Below are 23,444 nucleotides of genomic sequence, written 5' to 3' on the forward strand. Positions count from 1 at the left end.
GGCTACAGTGAGCCAAGATTGTTCCACTGCCCTCCAGCCTGGATAATAAATGAGACCCTGTCTCAAAAAAAAAAAAAAAAAAAAAAAAAAAGAAAAAAAAAAAAGCTCAAGCATGTTATAATTCCACCATCCAGGAAAACCATTGTCAACTTCTTGGTCTATTTCCATTCAGTATTTTTTATTTATTTATTTTAGAGATGGGGTCTCACTCTGTCGCTCAGGCTAGAGTACAGTGGCACAATCACAGCTCACTGCACCCTCCAACTCCTGGGCTCAAGTGATCCTCTTGCCTAGCCTCCCATGTAGTTAGGACAACAGGTGTGTACCACCACGCTCAGTTTGTTTTCAAAAAAAAAAAAAATTGTACAGAGGGAGTCTTGTCATGTTGTCTAGGCTGGTCTTGAACTCCTGGCCTCAAGCAATCCTCCTGCCTCAGCCTCCCAAAGTGTTTGGATTACAGATGTGGGCCACATGCCCAGCCCAGTGTTTTTTAAATACACATATAAGTGTAGAGCTTTATTTTAGTAGAATTGACATCAGGCTTTATATGATTTGTAAAGGCAGATTTCAACTGACGAAAGACTCCAAATTAAGAGAAAAGGACTCTTCTTCCTGTTCTCTTCCCCTCCTCTCTAAGAGCACTATGAAATGAAAGTGCTTACCACCTTTCCACATCTGTCAAACTAAGCCCAGCTGCTCACACTTTCAGACTAGGTAGCAGCAGCAAATAATCCCTGAAAGACTCATATCTGAATCTTTTCTGTTCTTCTATTGCTTCCTCCTAAGACAATTTATTAGGAGCTTCATTTCTGGTAAGAAACACATACCAGGAATTTGGCATCTAATTTAGTTAAGCCAAGGAAACAATGTTGAATTCCTAACCAATGATGAGTATTGGAAATTTTTTCCAAAAATGTACTTGTTTTTGCTCCTATTCTTAATGTCTATGGTGGAGACTTTAAGAACTTACAGTAGTAAAATAAGGGTCAGAAAATTCAGTTTAGGGAGAACTACTGAGGTTTCTGAATGTGTGCCTATGGGGTGGGGACATGGGTGATAACAGCAAGGTTTCGTATTTGTAAGCCAGCTGAAGTCACTAGCATTTGGCATGCTATGAGAATTATTAGTAAGGGCAGTGTCCAACAGAATTATTTCCACTACTATCTAATTACCCAAAACAGACCTCTCTTAAAGGCATTCTCACGAAGTGCAGTAGGATGAATACCTATACAAACACCCAACTAACAAAAGGAACCTCTGGAAAGAAAACTACAAAAATAGCAATGACCTACAGTATACAGTAGTTGGAAAAATAAAAGGCCAGGAAGACACAGTCAAAAAGTCATTCTGGCTTTTATCTCAATGCATAGAGTATTTGGGTGTGATAGGATTCCCTCTCTTTTTATTGGAAATGTTTCCTTGCAAAGCTCTTTATCTCCAATCTAGGCTAACATTTACCTTCTCAATTCCCAAATAAATGTTTTTTTTCTATTTGGAACCCGCTTTGTATCTATACCTTATTCTATTTCCAATAAACTACCCTTTATACCTATCCCTCCATCACAACTCCCTACCACTTCCTATCACAACATTGTAAAATAATAAATGTTTAATAAATGATTGGCTAAATACCTACTTCTTAAAATGATAAATAAAATACTGTTCCTGCCTTTGTAGGGCTCTCAGTCTAGCTAGTAAAACTGTGCTATTAATGAAGGATTATAATGGAACATAATAATTGCTATCACAGGAGTCTATGAAAAGATCTAACAGGGCAAAATGCAAAAGTAGGGAGATGTAGGTTAGGGCAAGCTGTCTAGGGGTGAAATTTGAAGGCTGAAGAAGACGACTGGGGAGTGCTGTCCAGGCAGAAGGAACAGTATGATCAAAGGTTTACAGTATATCTAGAAGAAGTGGAAACAACATGAGAGTATTATGCTTACATAATAGAATGAGTTTCATGAAAATGAAAGTTTAGGACCAAGTTTGTGAAAAGCAATAGATGCTACCCCGAACAGTAAGCCTAGACAATGAAAGCCAAAGGAAGGTGTTAAAAATTTTTAAGTAAGGGACAAGCCAAGATCAGCTCTGTGTTTTAATTAATTAATTAATTATTATTATTATTATTATTTTTGAGACAGGGTCTCGTTCTGTTGCCCACACTGGAGTGCAGTGGTGCAATCTCAGGTCACTGCAACCTCCGCCTCACAGGTTGAAGCAATTCTTGTGTCTCAGCCTCCCGAACAGCTGGGACTACAGGTGCGTGCCACCATGCCTGGCTATCTGCATTTTAGAAAGAGAACTACAGTAATGGCGGGGAACAGATTGAAAAGACAAATAAGGTAGGGAAACCAAAAGAAGTTTGTATAATCATAAATATGCAGGAAAGAAGTGATAAAAACAAACCTAGGATAATGACTGTGGAATAGAAAGCAATAGCTGATTCTACAGATGTTTTAGGGGCAAAAATGGACAGAATCCATAACTCAAAAGCTCAATTAAAAGACCAAAACTATAATAGGTACTTCAGGGTTATGTAGCATGAGATATGTGCAGTCTCTGTCAAAGAAACAGCAATCTGATATATCATCACAAGGGAAAACTCTCAAGGGCAATTTTGAAGCTAACACCAATGAAATATTAATCAGCTTCCAAGAACCATGTATAGAAAATGACTTAACTGGTATTTAATGTATGTTCTGAGAATTAAGACATAACCTTAGCTCTGCCATAAATTCATCATGTGTAATATTGTGCAAGATACATAGGGCGTATCTGCCTGTCTATAAAGAACATATTGTGGCCAGGTGTGGTGGCTCAAGCCTGTAATCTCAGCACTTTGGGAGGCCGAGGCAGGCAGATCACCTGAGGTCAGGAGTTCGAGACCAACCTGGCCAACATGGTGAAATCCCATCTCTACTAAAAATACAAAAATTAGCCGGGCGTGGTGGCGGGCACCTGTAATCCCAGCTACTCGGGAGGCTAAGGCAGGAGAATTGCTTGAACCTGGGAGTCGGAGGTTGCAGTGAGCCAAGATTGTGTCATTGCACTCCGGCCTGGGTGACAAGAGTGAAATTCCATCTCAAAAAAAAAAAAAAAAAAAAAAACGCCGAGTGCAGTGGCTCACACCTGTAATCCCAGAACTTTGGGAGGCTGAGGCAGGCAGATCACAAGACCATCCTGGCTAACACAGTGAAACCCTGTCTCTACTAAAAATACAAAAAATTAGCCAGGCACGGAGGCGGGTGCCTGTAGTCCCAGCTACTCAGGAGGCTGAGGCAGGAGAATTGCTTGAACCCAGGAGGCAAAGGCTGCAATGAGCCGAGATTGTGCAACTGCACTCCAGCCTGGGTGACAGATGAGACTGTCTCAAAAAAAAAACAAAACAAAATCACACACATAATGTTCTAAGTCAGTAATGTTTTTTCTTTTTTGAAGGAGTCAAACACCTTTGGCAGATAAAATCTTACACAGCATTCTACTGTGTAAAACAGACAAAGGAACTGGAGCTGCTGGTCTTGGCAGATGAGGGTAGATCAGAGATCTGCGAGTCCCTGACAGGACTACTGAAACCTCAAAAAACAGGGCTTGAAAAGCCCATACTAGACAGATAACCTAAGTCCTTTTAGGCTTAAACAATCTAGGAGGTGATAGTTATACTAGCACCTAGGACCACTATATTCTAAAGAGGTGCAAATTCCAGAGGTAGATACATGACTGGAGCTAAGATTAAATTCCAAAGTGACCTCAAAAATAAAGAGGCTAACTGGCATTTACTGAGCAGTTGCATTTATGTTATGCACTGTGGTGGCTGCTTTACACATACTGTCTAATGTATGCCCCCCTGGCTACCCAATGAATTCAATATTATCTATGATTTACAAATAGAAAAAAATGAGACTCAGAGGAGTTAAGTAATGTAACTTGCCCATGGCCAAAATCTAGGAAGTGAGATGTGAAGGAGTTTGGCTCTAGAGCTCAAGCTATTAACCTACCAGGTTTCAGGATGCTGTAGTCTAGTGGCACCTAACTAGCAGAGCTTCTGTAATCATAGAGTGAGAGACTCAGTAGGGCTGAGGATAAATATTGCATTATATTGTCTGGTTTAGTAGTTATAATCCCATTTACTGTAATGGCCTAATGCACATGGGAGATATAACTTACAATCTGGTATTTGTTAATTTGTATGATGTAAATAATCTATATTCTTGGGGGAGGATAAAATAAAAACAATTTGAATTTTAAAAAACGTGTTCTCTTTGAAGAAAGGAAACAATCCTAGAAGTGTGGCACCAGAGGAACTTCTAAGGAACCACGAGACACATCAGCACTGCCAGGAAGATTAAAAAACAAAAACAAGGCGGGGCACGGTGGCTCCTGCCTATAATCCTTGGGAGGCCGAGCCAGATGGATCACGTGAGGGTAGGAGTTCAGACCAGCCTGGCCAACATGGCAAAACCTTGTTTCTACTAAAAATACAAAAATTAGCTGGGCATGGTGGTGTGAGCCTGTAATTCCTGCTACTTGGGAAGCTCAGGCATGAGAATCACTTGAACTCAGGAGGCAGAGGTTGCAGTGAGCCGAGATTGTGCCACTCTACTCCAGCCTGGGTGATAGAGCGAGACTCTTCTCATAAAAAAAAAAAAAAAAAAAAAAAAAAAAGGAGAGAGAGAGAGAAAACAAAAACAGTCGATTTCTAACAATAATTATCATCAGGTAGTAAATCTCTCACTTTTTATTTTTTACTAATCTATACTATTTGGATTTTCTAAACATAAACATGATTACTTTTATCTTTAAAAATATGTAAAATAGATATGTGTAGAGTAAGATTATGGGTCATTTTGGGTTTTCTTCTTTGTACTTTCTCTGAATTAAAAAAAAACTACTACAAATATTATCTTAAAAAATCTTTGGCCAGGTGTGGTGGCTCATGCCTGTAATCCTAGTGCTTTGGGAGGCTGAGGTGGGCAGATCACTGGAGGTCAGGAGTTCAACCAGGAGGCAGAGGCTACAGTGAGCCGAGATCAGGCCGTTGCACTCCAGCCTGGGCAACAGAGTGAGATTCCATCTCAAAAAAAAAAAAAAAAAAAAAAAAAAAACTTGCCCCTAAGACAGTCATCGATCTAATTAATAGCTTTCTTTTAGAGGTGGAAAGATAGAGACTTAGAAAAGCAGGGTTTAGGCTGGGCATGGTGACTCACGCCTGTAATCCCAGCACTTTGGAGGCAGAGGCAGGTGGATCACTTGAGGTCAGGAGTTTGTGATCAGCCTGGCCAACATGGTGAAATACAAAAAAATTTTTTTTTATATTTCTTTAACAAAAATATAAAAAATTAGCCGGGCATGGTGGCATGTGCCTGTGATCCCAGCTACTCAGGAGGCTGAGGCAGGAGAATCGGTTAAACCCAGGAGGCAGAGGTTGCAATGAGCTGAGATCAGGCCACTGCACTCCAGCCTGGGCAACAAAGCAAGACCCTGTCTCAAAAAACAAAAACCACAAAAAACCAAAGTACTAGGTTCTCAACCTTAAATATGGTAATTAATTGTTTTAGAGAATGGTGAAGTCATGAACTTCCGATCCAGCACTAATGAAGAGAAATATAATGAGTCACAAGTGCAAGTCACATATGTAATTAAAAATTTTCTGAGCCAGGCACGGTGGCTCACGCCTGTAATCCCAGCACTTTGGGAGGCTGACGCGGCCGGATCACGAGGTCAAGAGATCGAGACCATCCTGGCCAACATGGTGAAACCCTGTATCTACTGAAAATACAAATATTAGCTATGTGTGGTGGCATGTGCCTGTAGTCCCAGCTACTTAGGAGGTTGAGGCAGGAAAACTGTTTGAACCCGGGAGGCGGAGGTTGCAGAGAGCTGAGATCACGCCACTGCACTCCAGCCTGGTGACAGAGTGAGACGCCATCTCAAAAAAAAAAAAAAAACCCTGGCCACGTAAATTGGTTCACACCTATAATCCCAGGACTTTGGGACGTCAAGGCAGGAGGCTCACTTGAGCCAACACTGCACTACTACACTCCAGCCTGAGCAACAGAGCAAGACTCAGTCTCAAAAAATAAAAAAATAAATAAAATAGGGGTCAGGCGTGGTGGCTTACGCCTGTGGTCCCAGCACTTTGGGAGGCCGAATGGGCAGATCACAAGGTCAGGAGTTCCAGACCAGCCTGGCCAGCATGGTGAAACCCCATCTCTACTAAATATACAAAAAATTAGCCAGGCATGGTGGTGCATGCCTGTTGTCCCAGTTACTCGGGAGGCTGAGGCAGGAGAACTGCTTGAACTGAGCAGGCTTGAACGGAGGTTGCAGTGAGCTAAGATTGCGCCACTGCACTCCAGTCTGACAGAGCAAGACTCTGTGTCAAAAAAAAAAAAATACCAGGCATGTTGGCTCAAACCTGTAATCCCAGCATTTTGGGAGGCTGAGGTGGGTTGATTGCTGGAGGTAAGGAGTTCAAGACCAGACTGGTCAACAGGAGGAAACCCCGTCTCTATTAAAAAATACAAAAATTAGCTGGGTGTGGTGGTGCATGCCTGTAATCCCAGCTACTCGGGAGGCTGAGGCAGAAGAAACATCTGAACCTGGGAGGTGGGGGTTGCAATGAGCCAAGATCACACCACTGCACTCCACCCTGGGCAAGAGAGTAAGACTCCATCTCAAAATACATAAATCAATATAATAAAATAATAAAATAAAATAAAAAATTTCTAGTAACCAACTGAAAAAAATTAAAAGAAACAGGTGAAATTAATAGTAATTATTTTGTTTAACCCAGTAAGTCCAAATTATCATTTCGATGTTATCAATATAAGAAATTATTGATATTTTACATTCTTTTTATCGTACTACGTCTCCAAAATCTACTTACAGCACATCTCAATTTGGACTAGTCACATTTCAAGTGCCACATATGGCTAGTGGCAACCGCACTGGACATTGCAGATCTAGTCTGTAAGGAAGAGGTATAAAAGGCAAAGGAGAAAGAGCTACAGTAAAAAAAAAAAAAAGAATCCTATTCAACAGTCTTCTATTTGTCTACTGGTACCCATACCAAATGGTAATATGTCTACAGATAAAGAGTAATGGGGCTTTTTATGACATTTTGCCTCAGCAGTTCTGAATTCCTAGTTACGTTTCTGAGTTCAGAAATTTTTTTTTTTTTTTCAGACAGTCTCGCTCTGTTGCCCAGGCTGGGGTGCAGCAGTGCAATCTTGGCTCAGTGCAACCCCCACTTCCTAAGTTGAAGCGATTCTCCTGCCTCAGCTTCCCGAGTAGCTGGGATTATAGGCACACACCACCACACCCAACTAATTTTTGTATTTTTAGTAGAGATGGGGTTTCGCCATGTTGGCCAGGCTGGTCTCAGACCCCTGACCTCAGGTGATCCACCCGCCTTGGCCTCCCAAAGTGCTAGGATTACAGGCGTGAGTCACTGCACCCAGGCTTTTCTTTAAAATATTCTATTTTTTAAAAATGTAGTTGTCTGTCAGTCACCAGTAAGACAGATAACTTATTGGGCCACTCCAATACTCCAAGCCACTGACCTATAACTCCCGCATATATTTACCCTGTGTTTGCATCTTTTTTTTTTTTTTTTTGAGACAGAGTCTCGCTCTGCTGCCCAGGCTGGAGTGCAGTGGCCAGACCTCAGCTCACTGCAAGCTCCGCCTCCCGGGTTTACGCCATTCTCCTGCCTCAGCCTCCCGAGTAGCTGGGACTACAGGCGCCCACCACCTCGCCCGGCTAGTTTTTTGTATTTTTTAGTAGAGACGGGGTTTCACCGTGTAAGCCAGGATGGTCTCGATCTCCTGACCTCGTGATCCGCCCGCCTCGGCCTCCCAAAGTGCTGGGATTACAGGCTTGAGCCACCATGCCCAGCCCTGTGTTTGCATCTTAATAGAGGTTGACTTAGGTGGATTTGACATAGAACTGTACAAAAAATATTGAAGTCTCATTTTTTGGGGGGTGGGGGAGAACAGGGTCTTGCTCTGTTGCCCAGGCTGGAGTGCAGTGGCACAATCAGCTCACTATAACTTCAAACCACGGGCTCAAGCGATCCTCCTGCCCTAGCCTCCCAAATAGTTGTGACTACAAATGTGTGCCACCATGTCTTGCTAATTTTTAAATTTTTTGTACAGACGGAGTCTCACTTTGTTGCCCAGGCTGGTCTCAAACTTCTGGGTTCAAGCAATCTTCCCACCTCAGCCTCTCAAAGTATTCAGATTACAGGTGTGAGCCACCACACCCACCTTAAAGTCTCATTTCATTCACAAAATATGAATATGAATTGAGACCTGAAAATTTTGCTAAGAATCACACAGCATCAAAGCTGATGGGCTTAGTGAACTGAAAACTGTATTTATACTATTGCCACTTTGTGGCATCACTTCAGCTGGTAAACAGAAATACTGGCTATTCAGCAATGTGTAGAAGCATCATATTTCTTTTTTTTTTTTTTTTTGAGACAGTTTCGTTCTTGCTGCCCAGGCTGGAGTGCAATAGTGCGATCTGGGCTTACTGCAACCTCCGCCTCCTGGGTTCAAGCGATTCTCCTGCCTCAGCCTCCTGAGTAGCTTGGATTATAGGCACTAGCCACCATGCCTGGCTAATTTTTTGTATTTTTAGTAGAGGCAGGGTTTCACCATGTTGGCCAAGTTGGTCTCGAACTCCCGACCTCAACTCATCCATATACCTCAGCCTTCCCAAAGTGCTGGGATTACAGGCATGAGCCACCATGCCTGGCCAGAAGCATATTTCTACAAGTGATTTCAGTGATTCCTGTTATTTTATCACTTACTATTAGCATAAATGTAAAATCTTCTTGACAACCCCTAACAGTATCACTCAATGTCATAAGTGGTCATGTTAATGCTCAAGGTTATAAATGTGACCCTGAGTAGCAATTTAAGGAGTTAAATATAATAAAACTCTGAAGAATGAAAAAAAAAAAACTACTATAAAGGAACAGTCAACAAAATATTAGAGATAATTGGTGAGAAAATAAAGAGCAGCATTAAAGCAGGAATGTCCTACAATGATTGTATAAGCTCCAAGCATACCCTCCACACAAACATCCCCCACAAACACAAAAACAATTCTTGAATAACATAAGTTTTGAATTTTTGATTGTAGGAGATACCCAAGAATGTACCTGTGACTACTTTGTACATACTACAAAACTTTGAGAAGCACTGGTGCTCTAGGCTGTTAATTAGGTAAGGGGCAGCCAATGACTGGACCCAGGGTGAACATTTGAACCATGGGAAACCAGCCCACAGGCCACCTGCAGACCAGGAAGCAGTCTGGTAGAAAAAGTATAAACAGCTTTGTCCAAGATTAGCTAGGCTGGACTCCCCCTTCAGAAGTTGAAAAGGAAAATATGGAGGGAATCAGTTGGAAGGAGAAGAAATTTAAAAATACAAAAAGCAAAGCAGTGAGGATTATTTAGAAAGAATCATGATGGAGTCCCAGAAAAAGTATCCACAAATTGCCATGCCATGGGTGGGGGCAGTCAGGAAATCACCTCATCTCCACAACTGCCTTGTCCAGAAAACTGCCTTAGAATTCAGCACACAAGTTTCAACTGGATTTCTGTGATATTTCCATTTCTTTAGTGTCATTTTGCATCCACCAATGAACACTGGGACCTCAGGCAGTTTGAGAAAGCTGCTGCCTAATACATACATTGTTTTTCTGAATTGGTGAGATTTTCCTAGAGAGGTAGTGAGTTACCTATTCTTACTTTCATCCACAGAAGGGCACAGAAATGCTAAGATAGATTTTTATATTAAAAAGTAGTTTTACATACCTGCATTTTTTTCTCTTGCTCATTTTCTCCAATCATTCCAGTACCTGTTACACTTTCACTTCCATCAATGGACACCTATAGGAATAAAATAAAGCTTTAAAACATTTTCCATTTTGATAATGGTTTAGCCTGGTTAAGTACATGGTTCAGGGAGAAGCTTGCAAAAACAACAAAAGAAAAAAAAAGTACATGGTGCTTCGTTATCATTTATTTTTGTGTATATTTGAAAATTTCCATAATAGGTTGGGCATGGTGGCTCACGCCAGTAATCCCAGCACTTTGGGAGGCTGAGGCAAGAGGATAATTTGAGCCCAGGAGTTCAAAACCAGCCTGGGCAAAAGAGCAAGACTCTGTCTCTATTTATTTTGTTTGTAAAGGAAAAAAAAGAAAATTTCCCTAATAAAAGTGAAAAAAAAAAACAAAACCTTTTAAGTTATATGAGAGATACATGTTCAATGCAGGGGAAAAATATCAGCCCTTTTGACATAAAACTTGAGACTTTCCTTTACTTTTCCTCATCTATAGTTACTACTTCTTAATTCATAAGCAGTTCCATTTATACTTTTCTAGCTCTTCATCCTTGTATATCTTTTGGTGAATTACCTGCCACTCATTTCTCTTCTATAAGCCTTTACCCTATTCCCTTATTTTTTTTTTCCAGTCTTTCTACACTTCACTTAAGATAAATGCTGATCTCTTCGATACTGACTGATTTTGACTTTGAATTGCTAGTGTCTTTTTCTTTTTTTAATTTCTGAATTTGAGACAGGGATCTGTGCTCAAACAATCCTCCCATCTTGGCATCCCAAACTGCTAGGATTATAGGTGTGATATCACGCCATGCCTGGCCAAAATTGGCCAGTTTTTTTTTGATGAGGTGTACTTTTTTGTTTTGTTTTCTTTTCATGAAAAATAAAGAAGTTATATATTGGACATTCTTAACATTGTGAAATGCTGTACCTTTGCTGCATACTGTTCCAAAGCACTGATGGTGTCGGGGTCAATTGTGGCATCCCCAGTGTGCAGACCTGCCACTGTCCCATCAGCCTGAATTGCCAAGATGGTGTCAGACTGCGGGACTTGCACTGCGTGGTGGATATAAGCTGTGGTGCCATCTTCCAGCTGAACCGCCTGTAATGCACTCTGGTCATAACTATCTGAGAGAGTGGAAGAATGGCATTAAATTAAAGGTAAAATCTGACAAATATTTACATATTGAAAGGAAGAGAAAAATGAGCTTTTATTGAGTAGTTTACTCTGAGTACTGGACCATGTACTTTATATGTGTTATTTCATTTAATCCTCACAGTAATTCTGCAAGGCAGGTATATTTACCGCCTTCATTGTATAAATGGGAACTCAGGTTTGGAGAAGTAACATCACTTTCCTTAGGAATCAGAAAATTTAAAAAACACTAACAGGCCAGGTGCAGTGGCTCAAGCCTATAATCCCAGCACTCTGAGAGGCCGAGACGGGCAGATCACAAGGTCAGGAGATTGAGACCATCCTGGCTAACACGGTGAAACACCCGCTCTACTAAAAATAGAAAAAAAATCAGCCGGGCATGGTGGCACATGCCTGTATTCCCAGCTCCTGGGGAGGCTAAGGCAGGAGAATCTCTTGAACCTGGGAAGCAGAGGTTGCAGTGAGCCAAGATTACGCCACTGCACTCCAGCCTGGGCAACAGAGCGAGAGTCCCTCTCAAAAAACAAACAAAAAAAACCACACTAACAATTAACAGTCAAAAACAATATGTAGAGAAATCAGAATTTGAACTCATGTCAGTATAACTCCACAGTCCCTCCACGGTGTTTTTCTTTTTACCCTCTAAATGTCCACACTAAGATATATCTATATCTATAATGGTATCGATATGAAATTGTGATTTTATATCGATATATATATATAGAGAGAGTGAAATAATAAATCTAGCCAGTTACAATTAACTTATGACTAAAACTTATTGATAAAGAAAAAAGTGTGCCCATGCGCAGTGGCTCATGCCTATGATCCTAGCACTTTGGGAGGCCAAGCTGGGCAGATCACAAAGTTAAGAGATCGAGACCATCCTGGCCAACATGGTGAAATCTCATCTCTACTAAAAATACAAAAAAAGTAGTTGGGCATGGTGGCGCGCACCTATAGTCCCAGCTGCTCAGGAGGCTGAAGCAGGAGAATCACTTGAACCTGAGAAGTGGAGGTTGCAGTGAGCCGAGATCGTGCCACTGCACTCCAGCCTGATGACAGAGCAAGACTCTGTCGAAAGAGAGAAAGAAAGAGAAGAGAGGAAGGAAGGAGGGAGGGAGGGAGGGAAAGAAGGAAGGAGGGAGGGAGGGAGGGAGGGAGGGAGGGAGGGAAGGAAGGAAGGAAGGAAGGAAGGAAGGAAGGAAGGAAGGAAGGAAGGAAGGAAGGAAGGGGTGTAGACTTTACATTTTTCCAACTGTAATTAAATTTATTTATAAATTTAAGTGTTTTAATTTTTTTAAAGATTCCTCCCTTTAGATTCACAACAAAACAGTCTTTCTAAAATGTGTTATGTCATTCTGTAATAAAATATTCTGTAGCTGGGCGCAGTGGCTCACTCCTGTAATCCCAGCACTTTGGGAGGCTGAGGTGGGTGGATCACCTGAGGTCAGGAGTTCGAGACCAGCCTGACCAACATGGTGACACCCCATCTCTACTAAAATGCAAAAATTAGCCGGGCGTAGTGGCGGGTGCCTGTAATCTCAGCTACTTGGGAGGCTGAGGCCAGAGAATCACTTGAAACCAGGAGGCGGAGGTTGCAGTGAGCCGAGATTGCGCCCCTGCACTCCAGCCTGGCAACAGAGTGAGACTCTCTCAAAAAAATAAATAAATAAAATAAAATAAAATATTCTCTAAAGTAGTAACAATAGGTAACATTTGTTGAGCATTTAGTATGTGACAAACACAGTTCTAAGTGCTTTACATGTTTGTGCATTCTGCCCTCACAACAACCCTACATATGATATGGACACGTACTATAATCCTCATTTTACAGATGATGAAACTAAAGAACAGAGAAGTAATCTGCTTAACATCACACAACTAAAAAAAAACAAAACAGTAGTTTTGAATCTACATAGTCTGGCTGCAGAGCTGTACTCATCATTCCTACACATTCCACCTCAAAACTCTGAACTTCCTTAAACAAATGTAATAAGCATTAACGTTTTGTTGTATTTGCTTCAAATATTTTTGAAACTGTATACTTAGTTTCAATTAAACACAGTAGGCAAAGGACCTTGCTTTTAAAATTTTATATATATGTGTGTATATATATATATATATATTTTTTTTTTTTTTTTTAATTTTTGAGACAGAGTCTCACTTTGTTGCACAGGCTGGAGTGCAGTGGCACGATTTCGACTACACTGCAACCTCCTTCTGGGTACAAGCGATTCTCCTGCCACAGCCTCCTGAGTAGCCAGAATTAAAGGCATGCGCCACCACACCCGGCTAATTTTTGTATTTTTAGTAGAGACAGGGTTTTGCCATGTTGGCCAGGCTAGTCTCGAACCACTGACCTCAGGTGATCCGCCTGCGTCGGCCTCCCAAAGTGCTAGGATTACAGGCATGAACTACCGTGTCCAGCTAAAAAATTCTATTTAAGAGGAAGAAACAGGTTAGGCAAAGTGGTTCATGTATATGACCCCAGTGCTTTGGGAAGTCAGAGCAGGAGGACTTCTTGAGGCCAGGAGTTCAAGACTAGCTTGAAGCCAGAGGGCAAGACCCTATATTTAACAAAAAAAATTTAATCAGAAAATAAAAATTAAAATATTAGCTGGCTGTGGTGACACACACGTATAGTCCTAGATGCTCACGAGGCTGAGGCAGGAAAGTCCCTTGAGCCCAGGAATTCAAGGCTGTAGTGAGCTATGATCGTGCCACTGCTCTCTAGCCTAACAGAGTAAGATCTTATCTCTAAAATACAGAAATAAATAAAATATGAAGTTAACCATTTCAATGTTACATCGTGATTTTATTTCTTAGTCTTTTTAAAAAGTAGCCAAGGCTGCATTTAAAATATGAAATTAAGGCTGAGTGCAGTAGCTAACGCCTATAATCCCAGCACTTTGGGAGGCTGGCTTGAGGTCAGGAGTTTGAGATTAGCCCGGCAACACAGTAAGACCCTATCTCTACAAAAAATGAAAAAAGTAGCCGGGAGTGGCGGTGTGCACCTGTAGTCCCAGCTATTCAGGAGGCTGAGGTGGGAGGATCCCTGAGCCTAGGAGTTTGAGCCTGCAGTGAGCTGTGCTTGCGCCACCACACTCCAGCCTGGCAACAGAGTGAGACCTTGTCTCTTAAAAAAAAAGCCAACCAAAAAAACAAAATGTGGCCTCTACTTTAAGTATTCCAGGGACCAATCATTTGGTTTGCTGTTCCAACTTGTCACTAGACATCTCAAATTGTAGGAAAATTTTTCCTTAAATCATGCCACCCTGTACTTTAATGAAGAAATACAATTCTTTCCTATGACAACACTTCAGAAGCTAAACGCAGGTCTTCTTTCCCCCTACACTCTCACTTCTCCCTTATTTTATTCGTACTTTCAAAGTTATTTTACCTTTGGAGGTGTGGTGAATAAATGCTGTGGTACCATCTTCTAACTGCACTGCTTGACCATCCTCTAGACGCAAACTGTCCCCTGCTCAAGAACAATGCTTACATTTAGATCTCATGTTTTCTAGCACATTCCAATTAACTCACTTAGCAACAAGAGTCAATAAACCATTAACACATTATAACAATCTATATTTGCTTCATGAGTCTTTGAACATTTAAGTAAGTTCAGCAAAGCTTCTCTGAGTCAGTGTTTAAAGGTAAAAAGATATTAGAATATTGGTTTTAGGAATATATACCAGTATTAAAGAGAGTTGAAAGAAGGGGAAAAATGAAGAAAATGAGAGACATGTACAATTCAACTCAAAAAACAGAAACATTCACTTAGGACTGTTACTCAATCTCCACAGTGCAGTCCAGTAACTTCTTTTCCATTATCTTTAAGAGAAAGTCTTGGTTAAGATCCACTCTGTGGTATCTATAATCTCCCTTTACAGAAGGAGGACTTGAGATCGAGCCCAAGTTTAGGTAGTAAGAGGGAGCTGCAGGCAGCAAATACTAAAAGCTGAGAATTAAAATGGTTTCCTGTGCTGTTATCTTAAATACTTACTACTTTTAGGTATGGGTACATGTTGAACATAGGCAGCAGAACCATCTTCCAACTGAATGACCTGGCCATCTATGAGTTTTCCATCTAGAACAAAAGATTCAAGACAATAAATTGGCACAAACAAAAATTTTAAACTTTATACAATTTCAAAATGATATCAACTATAAAAACATACACAACTTAAGCTCGTGTTCATCTTGATTCTTCCCTCAACGTTCTGAGGCAATTCAATAACACATCCAGTGATCCTACAGAAAGCAGAAAATCCTCCCTCAGCCATCCTTCCTCCCCTGCAATTTTCAATTAGATGAGGTCAAGAGGAAGAGTGGCTCATCACAGCAGGCTACATGAGTTCGACTGCTATATAGGTATTTTCAGAGTCACTTAGAATCAGTGACCATGACCGGGGGGAGCTGAAGCTGGGAAGACAGACAGATATGTCAGTGTATGTGAGGTCAGTTGTCATTCTCATCCCTAAGGGCTAAAAGACCCTTGTTTATGTATGCATGTGTTCAGTAGGTTTCCATAAAAACAAAGAGTTTTTGAGGACTTGGCTGTTTCCTGGAGCAAAGCAAACACTAATTCAGAGACAATGTTAGATAAGCAAGACCAAATGTCTTTTTTTTTTTGAGACAGAGTTTTGCTCTTGTTGCCCAGGCCAGAGTGCAATGGTATGATCTCGGCTCACTGCAACCTCTGCCTCCTGGGTTCAAGCGACTCTCCTGCCTCAGCCTCCTGAGTAGCTGGGATTACAGGCACGCACCACCATGCCCAGCTAATTTTGTATTTTTAGTAGAGACAGGGTTTCTCCATGTTGGTCAGGCTGGTCTCGAACTTCCGACCTCAGGTGATCTGCCCGCCTCGGCCTCCCAAAGTGTTGGGATTACAGGCATGAGCCACCGTGCCCAGCCCCAAATGTCTTTACTCTTACACATATTTGGTAAAAATATGAAATAATGACCTGAAGTAAAGAAGCAAGAAAGGTCTTACTAGAAAATAGTCCAGACATACTCCTTGCTCTCCTCTCCCCCACTAATTTTGATATCCCAGGGTATCTTCCAAGTATCTCAAGGGACGACCCCAAATTATATTAAAAAAAAAAAAAGGAATTAAACTGAAATGACTTAAAATTATCATGTGCAATACAACATCTTTAGGAGAGATAGGAAAGGTGGGATAGCTTCTAGGTGCTCCAACTCACAGGTCATACATCACTGGTGTTAACCAATCAGCCATATGTGAGGCACATACCTTTAGAATTGTGTTGTATGTAAGCAGTAGAACCATCTGCAAGTGTTACTGCTTGCAAGCTTACGCCTTCCATATTTTCTAAGTTGTCACCATCTATTACAAAAAAAAAATCAGTATTTTCTTTAGACAGCTAGCATATGGACACGCTAATTTTTTCAAAAAATAAAGATCAGAAAAAAGGTAGATTGCTTAACTCAGACTCAAAATGAGATTTAGTGGCCAGGTGTGGTGGCTCACGCCTGTAATCACAGCACTTTGGAGAGATGGGTGGATCACAAGGTCAGAAGTTTGGGACCAGCCTGGCCAATGTGGTGAAACCCTGTCTCTAATAAAATACAAAAATTAGCCGGGCACGGTGGTGCGCGCCTGTAGTCCCAGCTATTGGGAGGCTGAGGCAGAAGAATTGCTTGAACCCAGGAGGCAGATGTTGCAGTGAGCTGAGATTGTGCCTGGGCGACACAGCCAGACTTTGCCTCAAAAAAAAAAAAAAAAAAGTGAGATTTAGTACTTACCAAAAAAATAGGCTGGGAACAAAAGGCTCATGCCTGTAATCCCAGCACTTTTGGAGGCTGAGGTGGGTGGATGGCTTGAGTCCAGGAGTTCGAGACTAGCCTGGGCAACATGGTGAAACCATGTCTCTACTAAAAATAAAATAATTAGCTGGGCACGCTAGTGCATGCCTGTAGTCTCAGCTACTTTGGAGGCTGAGGTGACAGGATGTCTTAAGCCCAGGAGGCAGAGGTTGCAGTGAGCCGAGATTGTGCCACTGCACTCCAGCCTGGGCGACAAAGCGAGACCTTGTCTCAAAAAAAAAAAAAAAAGAAAAAGAAAAAAAAAATTACGTGCCCTACTGTACCCACACCAAGGTAAAAAATACACATAGAGGCCAGGCGCAGTGGCTCATGCCTGTAATCCCAGCACTTTGGGAGGCCGAGGCAGGTTGATTACCTGAGGTCAGGAGTTTGAGAACAGCCTGGCCAATGTGGTGAAACCCTGTCTCTACTAAAAATACAAAAATTAGCTGGCGTAATGGTGCGTGCCTATAATCCCAGCTACTCAGGAGGCTGAGGCAGGAGAATCGCTTGAACTTGGGAGGCAAAGGTTGCAGTGAGCCGACATTGCACCATTGCACTGCAGCCTGGGCAACAAGAGTAAAACTCTGTCCTGTTTCAAAAAAAAAAAAAAACCCTCATAGAAAGACCTAGGTTTATATATATTGTTTTCTGCTAAATCAGGAACTAGGAAGTTGTAAATTTTCATTTTCTTTTAAGATAAATGATATTTTCAAACTCATCCCTTCAAACACAACTGCTCACCTGCCACTGTGACTGCCTCTGTCAAGCACAGGGTAACATGCTGAGCCTCCATCCCTCCTCCAGGAAACTCTGTCATTCCCTGAGAATCTCGATTTATTTGGGCTAACAACATCTTCTACCTTGAAGAAAAATAAAGACACTTGGGAACAAAGAATGATACATATGAAATGAAAGTTACAAAGAATATTTGTGAATCACAAAAAACTGCTGAGGATGTAATGGTGTTGGAAATAAGATAAAATTTCACTCAATATGTAGGGTAAGAGTATTAGCCCGAAGTCCAAGGCATGCATCTCATAATTCAACAATTCAAACTGATGGGCACAATCTTTTATCAGTGTGCTCAGCAACTTAGAAGCGCACTGACAAATTGTACCCATCAGTTTTGTATGATCTCTAAAATTCCCATAATTTGACTCCTTTGGGTTTAGCATTGTTGAAGATTCCCACTTACAATGTGTCAGCATATTTTGTTGACTTAATCTTCAGAAATCTACCCCGAATCTGGCTACCTCTCACAACCTTCACCATTACTTCCCTGATCCAAGCCACAACCAGTCTCTCATCTGCATTACTGTAACAGCATCCTAACTTATTTCCCTGCTTCTCCATTAGCCTCCTACACTCTTCTTTTGACACAGCAGTCAGTGTCCTTTGAAGGGAAAAGTGAGCTCATGTCCCTCTTCTACTCAAAACCTTCCGAGGACTCCTCATCAGAGTAAAATCCCCAAATCCTTACACTGACCAATGAGGCTAATGATCTTGCCCCTCATTTCCTACTACTCACCATCTCATTCACTCCACTTCAGCTACAGCGGCATCCCTGCTTTTCCTCAAGCATACTGGATGTTCTGCTGCCTTAAGATGTGTTCATTTGAGTTTCCTTCTGCCTGAAACATTTTCCCCAGTATCTTCAGTATTTATTCCCTCACCTCTTCAAGTCTTTGCTCAAATGGAATGAGAGCTTCTCTGTCCATCCCATTTCAAACTGTACCTCCCAACTGCTCAATCACGGTAAACCCCATCCTTTTTTTCCCCTCCATATTTCTGCACAGTCCTTATTATTTGACAAATTACATGTATTTACTTATTTAGTTTATCTATTTCCCCTTCCATGAGAATGGACAGAGATTTTTTTTTTTGTTTGCTCACTGCTGACTCTAGTGCCTAAAAAGTGCTTGGCCCATAGCAGAAGTACAATAGGTATTGAATAAGTGGATGAATGGGCAACTCTTCTACGAATCACCAACACAACCTCCTTCTTCCCTTCTACCTCCAGGTCTCCTTACCTCTGTGGACCTTGGCTTACCTCAAACAGTAGCTAGGATAATTTAGCTGCCTTGGGCCAGGGAACTGAACCAGATGTCTTGAGGATGACCTTTCCAGGTCCAAAGATCTGACTTAGCATCAATATTTAAAAAAGCAGGATGGGCGCGGTGGCTCACGCCTGTAACCCCAGCACTTTGGGAGGCCCAGGTGGGTGGATCGCCTGAGGTCAGGAGTTCGAGGCTAGCCTGGCCAACATGGTGAAACCCTGTCTCTACTAAAACTACAAAAAAACATTAGCTGAGCATGGTGGTGCAAGCCTGTAATCCTAAGCTACTCAGGAGGCTGAGGCAGGAGAATCGCTTGAACCCAGGAGGTGGAGGTTGCAGTGAGCTGAGATCGTGCCATTGCACTCCAGTCTGGGCTACAAGAGTGAAACTCCGTCTCAAAAAATAAATAAGTAAATAAATAAATAAATAAATAAATAAAAGAGCAATACACAGATAGTAGTAATAATTTGTAATTCATTTTACGTTTAGGATTGTTTGAAGAAATTTGTCTTGGAAATACTATGAACTGTACCCTCATTAGACCAAAAGTGGGAACTACTATTCATATACACAAAAAGGTATCAGTGCTATGATAAAAGTCAGTCAAGGCTGGGCACAGTGGCTCACACCTGAATTCACAGCACTTTGAAAGGCCAAGGCAGATGGATCACCTGAGGTCAGGAGTTTGAGACTAGCCTGGCCAACATGGTGAAACCCTGTCTCTACTAAAAATACAAAAAAATTAGCTGGATGTGGTCGCACGCACACTTAAAGAAAAAAAATAAAAAGTTAAAGGGTGACCTTTTAGGTACAAAAGGATCCATAATTTATAACTGTTCATAGAACAAGATGGAACGTCATTTCCTTGGCACCTCCAAAGGCTGACAGAGAAAACTCAAAGTAACACCAGTACCCTACTGTTAAGACCCGTGGGCTGCGTGCAGCAGCTCGCACCTGTAATCCCAGCACTTTGGGAGGCCAGGGTGGATGGATCACCTGAGGTCAGGAGTTCAATACCAGCCTGCTCAACAAGGTGAAAACCCCGTCACTATCAAAAATACAAAAATTAGCCGGGCGTGGTAGTGCACGCCTGTAATCCCAGCTACTTGGGAGGCTGAGGCAGGAGAACTGCCTGAACCCGGGAGGCAGAGGTTGCAGTGAGCCGAGATCACAACACTGCACTCCAGGCTGGGCAACAAGAGCGAAACTCCGTCTCGGGGCGTGGGGGAGGTAAAAAAGAAAAAGACCCCTGCTGAGTATAAAATTAGCATAGGCTAATTTTCAGTCACAAAAAGACAAATATTGCATTACTCCACTTTTTTTTTTTTTTTTTTTTTGAGACAGCGTCTCACTGTAGCCGAAGCTAGAACGCAATGGCGTGATCTCAGCTCACTGCAACCTCCACCTCCCAGGTTCAAGCGATTCTCATGCCTCAGCCTCTCAAGTAGCTAGGATTACAGGTGTGTGCCACCACACCTGGCTCGTTTTTGTATTTTTAGTAGAGGTGGGGTTTCACCATATTGGCCAGGCTGGTGTCAAACTTCTGACCTCAAGTGATCTGCATGCCTCAGCCTCCCAAAGTACTGGGATTACAAGGGTGAGCCACTGTGCCCAGAAAATATATGATATATATTTGAGAGTCGAGTCTCACTGTCACCCACGCTGGACTGCAGTGGCAGGACCCTGCAACCTCAAATTCTTGGGCTCATGTGATCCTCTTGCCTCAGCCTCCTGAGTAGCTGGGATTATAGAAATAAGCCACACCCAGTGTTGAGTTATATTTAAATATAGCCAGAGTCTAAGCATGTTGCATTAAATAAACATCATTTAGTGAAGTAAAAAGTAATTAGAACGTGCTGGCAAATGAGACAAAGTTCTCACAGACTCCATAAGATGCTAAGGGTTAAAGTATGGGGAAAGAGTTTATACTGCCAATTTTAATTGGGGCAGTAGAATATCCTACTGGATGGGTGAAATGTTGAAACTTGAAGGCTTTGTGCAGTTCCAGGACTATTCCAAAACTGAATATATGAAACTGACTGGCAGGTAGGTACAGCCTGATACCTTTGAAGTGACAACAGAGATAGGGCCTGCTAGGCTTAAAGCTAAAAATACCTGACAGAAAAGAGCTGAGAGCAGAGACAAGAATTTAGAAATGAACATCTAGGTCTAGTCATCAGGTATGCCCAGTTTGGTGATGGTTTGATCTTAACTGAACCACTGATGTGCAAAAGAACAAAAAACACTTCTCTTAAACTTCGTAAACTGGTGTTACAGGCGCACACCACCATGCCCAGCTAATTTTTTGTATTTTTAGTAGAGAAGGGTTTTCACCATGCTGGCCAGGCTGGTCTTGAACTCCTGACCTCACGATCCACCCACCTTAGCTTCCCAAAGTGCATGAGCCATTGCACCAGCCAGCCATGAGTTTTACTCTTCAAAATTTTTGTTGTCGGGCATGGTGGCTCACACCTATAATTCTAGCACTTTGGGTGGGTGAGGCAGGTGGATCACCTGAAGTCAGGAGTTTGAGAACGGCCTGGCCAACATGGCAAAACCCTGTCTCTACTAAAAATACAAGAAAATCAGCCGGGTATGGTGATGCGTGCCTATAATCCCAGATACTCTGGGGGCTGAGGCAGGAGAATCACTTGAACCCGGGGGGTGGAGGCAGCAGTGAGCCAAGATCGTGCCACTGCACTCCAGCCTGAGCAACAGAGTGAAACTCTATCTCGAAAAAAAAAAAAACTTCTTTTTCATCCTCTCACTTAAGAGTATTACCCTATTGTAATATTTAAAAGTATTACAGTAATCTGTCTGCGCCATGTTCTCATCGTTTCAGTCTAGTAACACTGTCAGCTATTTTATTGTGTTTTGTAGACCACTAAAATTTTCCTTGCAGGCTGGGCATGGTGGCTCACACCTGTAATTGCAGCACCTGGGAAGGCCAAGGAGGGAAGACGGCTTGAGGCCAGGAGTTCAAGACCAGCCCAGGCAACACAGTGAAACCCTGTCTCTACTGAAAAAAGAAAAAAATTATGCTGGGCATAGTGGCTCACATCTATAATCTCAGCACTTTGGGAGGCCGTGGTGGGTGGATCACCTAAGGTCAGGAGTTTGAGACCACCCTGGCCAACGTGGTGAAACCCAGTCACTACTAAAAATACAAAAAATAGCCAGGCGTGGTGACAGATGACTGCAATCCCAGCTACTTGGGAGGGTGAGGCAGGAGAATCACTTGAACCCGGAAGACGTAGGTTGCAGTGAGCCGAGATTGTGTCACTGCACTCCAGCCTGGGCAACAAGAGCAAGACTCCGTCTCAAAAAAAAAAAAAAAAAAAAGAAAAAAATTAGGCCAAGCATGGTAGCTCACGTCTGTAATCCCAGCACTTTGGGAGGCTGAGGTGGGTGGATCACCTGAGGTAAGGAGTTCAAGACCAGCCTGGCCAACTAGGTGAAACCCTGTCTCTACTAAAAATACAAAAATTAGCCAAGTGTGGTGGTGGGTGTCTGTAATCCCAGCTACTCAGGAGGCTAAGGAAGGAGAATCACTTGAACCTGGGAGTTGGAGGCTGCAGTGAGCCGAGATCTACCACTGCACTCCAGCCTGGGCGAACTCCATCTCAAAAAAAAAAAAAAAAAAAAAAAAAAAAAAAAAAAAATTAACCAGACATAGTGGCTTGGACCTGTAATACCAAGCTACTTGGCAGGCTGAGGAGGAGGGAGGAGCACTTGGGCCTGGGAGGTACAGGCTGCACTGAGCTGTGATTGTGCCACTGCACTCCTGCCTGGGAAACAGAGAGAAATCCTCCCAAAAGCAAAAAAACAAAAAACAAAAAAAACCCTTTTCCTTGCACACAATATTGTAATATAAATTTAAAACTTAATAAGTCCTTTGGGAGGCCAAGACGGGCAGATCACGAGGTCAGGAGATCAAGACCATCCTGGCTAACACGGTGAAACCCTGTCTCTACAAAAAATACAAAAAAAAAAAAAAAAAAAAAATTAGCCAAGCATGGTGGCAGGCATCTGTAGTCTCAGCTACTCGGGAGGCTGAGACGGGAGAATGATGTGAACCTGGGAGGGGGAGCTCGCAGTGAGCCGAGATCACGCCACTGCACTCCAGCCTGGGCGACAGAGTGAGACTCCATCTTAGAAAAAATAAATAAATAAATAAAGATAAGTCCCAGACAGGCACAGTGGCTCACAAGGTCAGGAGTTCAAGACCAGCCTGGCCAACATGCTGAAACCCTGTCTCTACTAAAATTAAAAAAAAATAGCTGGGCGTGCTGGTGCATGTCTGTAATCCCAGCTACTTGGGAGGCTGAGGCAGGGGAATCATTCGAACCACCGGGAGGTGGAGGTTGCAGTGAGCTGAGATCATACCACTGAACCCCAGCCTGGGTGACAGAGTAAGACCCCGTCTCAAAACAAATAAAATAAATAAAATAATAAGTCCCAATAGCTTAACAAATCAAACATTTTCATTTTTCCTGGTTTTATTCTCTAGCCTTGCTAGCCACACACATACATAATTTTTACAG

The 23,444-nt window shown here is 42.2% G+C and overlaps 1 protein-coding gene across 5 annotated transcripts in view; it reads right to left on the reverse strand.

The window, feature by feature from the left end:
* The window catches only part of ZNF143 (zinc finger protein 143), a 63,501-nt gene that overhangs the window by 35,642 nt on the left and 4,415 nt on the right, over nucleotides 1–23,444 (reverse strand). For 3 of the 5 annotated variants that reach the window (XM_050756172.1, XM_050756171.1, XM_050756169.1), the window contains exons 2-7: nucleotides 17,585–17,703; nucleotides 16,269–16,361; nucleotides 15,018–15,101; nucleotides 14,412–14,495; nucleotides 10,787–10,983; nucleotides 9,827–9,901 (exon numbers count right to left, since the gene is read on the reverse strand). In XM_050756172.1, coding sequence (XP_050612129.1) covers nucleotides 9,827–9,901; nucleotides 10,787–10,983; nucleotides 14,412–14,495; nucleotides 15,018–15,101; nucleotides 16,269–16,361; nucleotides 17,585–17,696 — 645 coding nt within the window. In that variant the 5' untranslated portion in view covers nucleotides 17,697–17,703. Of the gene's footprint in view, nucleotides 1–9,826; nucleotides 9,902–10,786; nucleotides 10,984–14,411; nucleotides 14,496–15,017; nucleotides 15,102–15,192; nucleotides 15,266–16,268; nucleotides 16,362–17,584; nucleotides 17,704–23,444 lie in introns of those variants that run through there. The other 2 variants (XM_050756170.1, XM_050756173.1) reach the window with 2 other exon arrangements.

The sequence above is a fragment of the Macaca thibetana genome, chromosome 14 (genome assembly GCF_024542745.1).
Source record: "Macaca thibetana thibetana isolate TM-01 chromosome 14, ASM2454274v1, whole genome shotgun sequence".
Classification (NCBI taxonomy): domain Eukaryota; kingdom Metazoa; phylum Chordata; class Mammalia; order Primates; family Cercopithecidae; genus Macaca; species Macaca thibetana.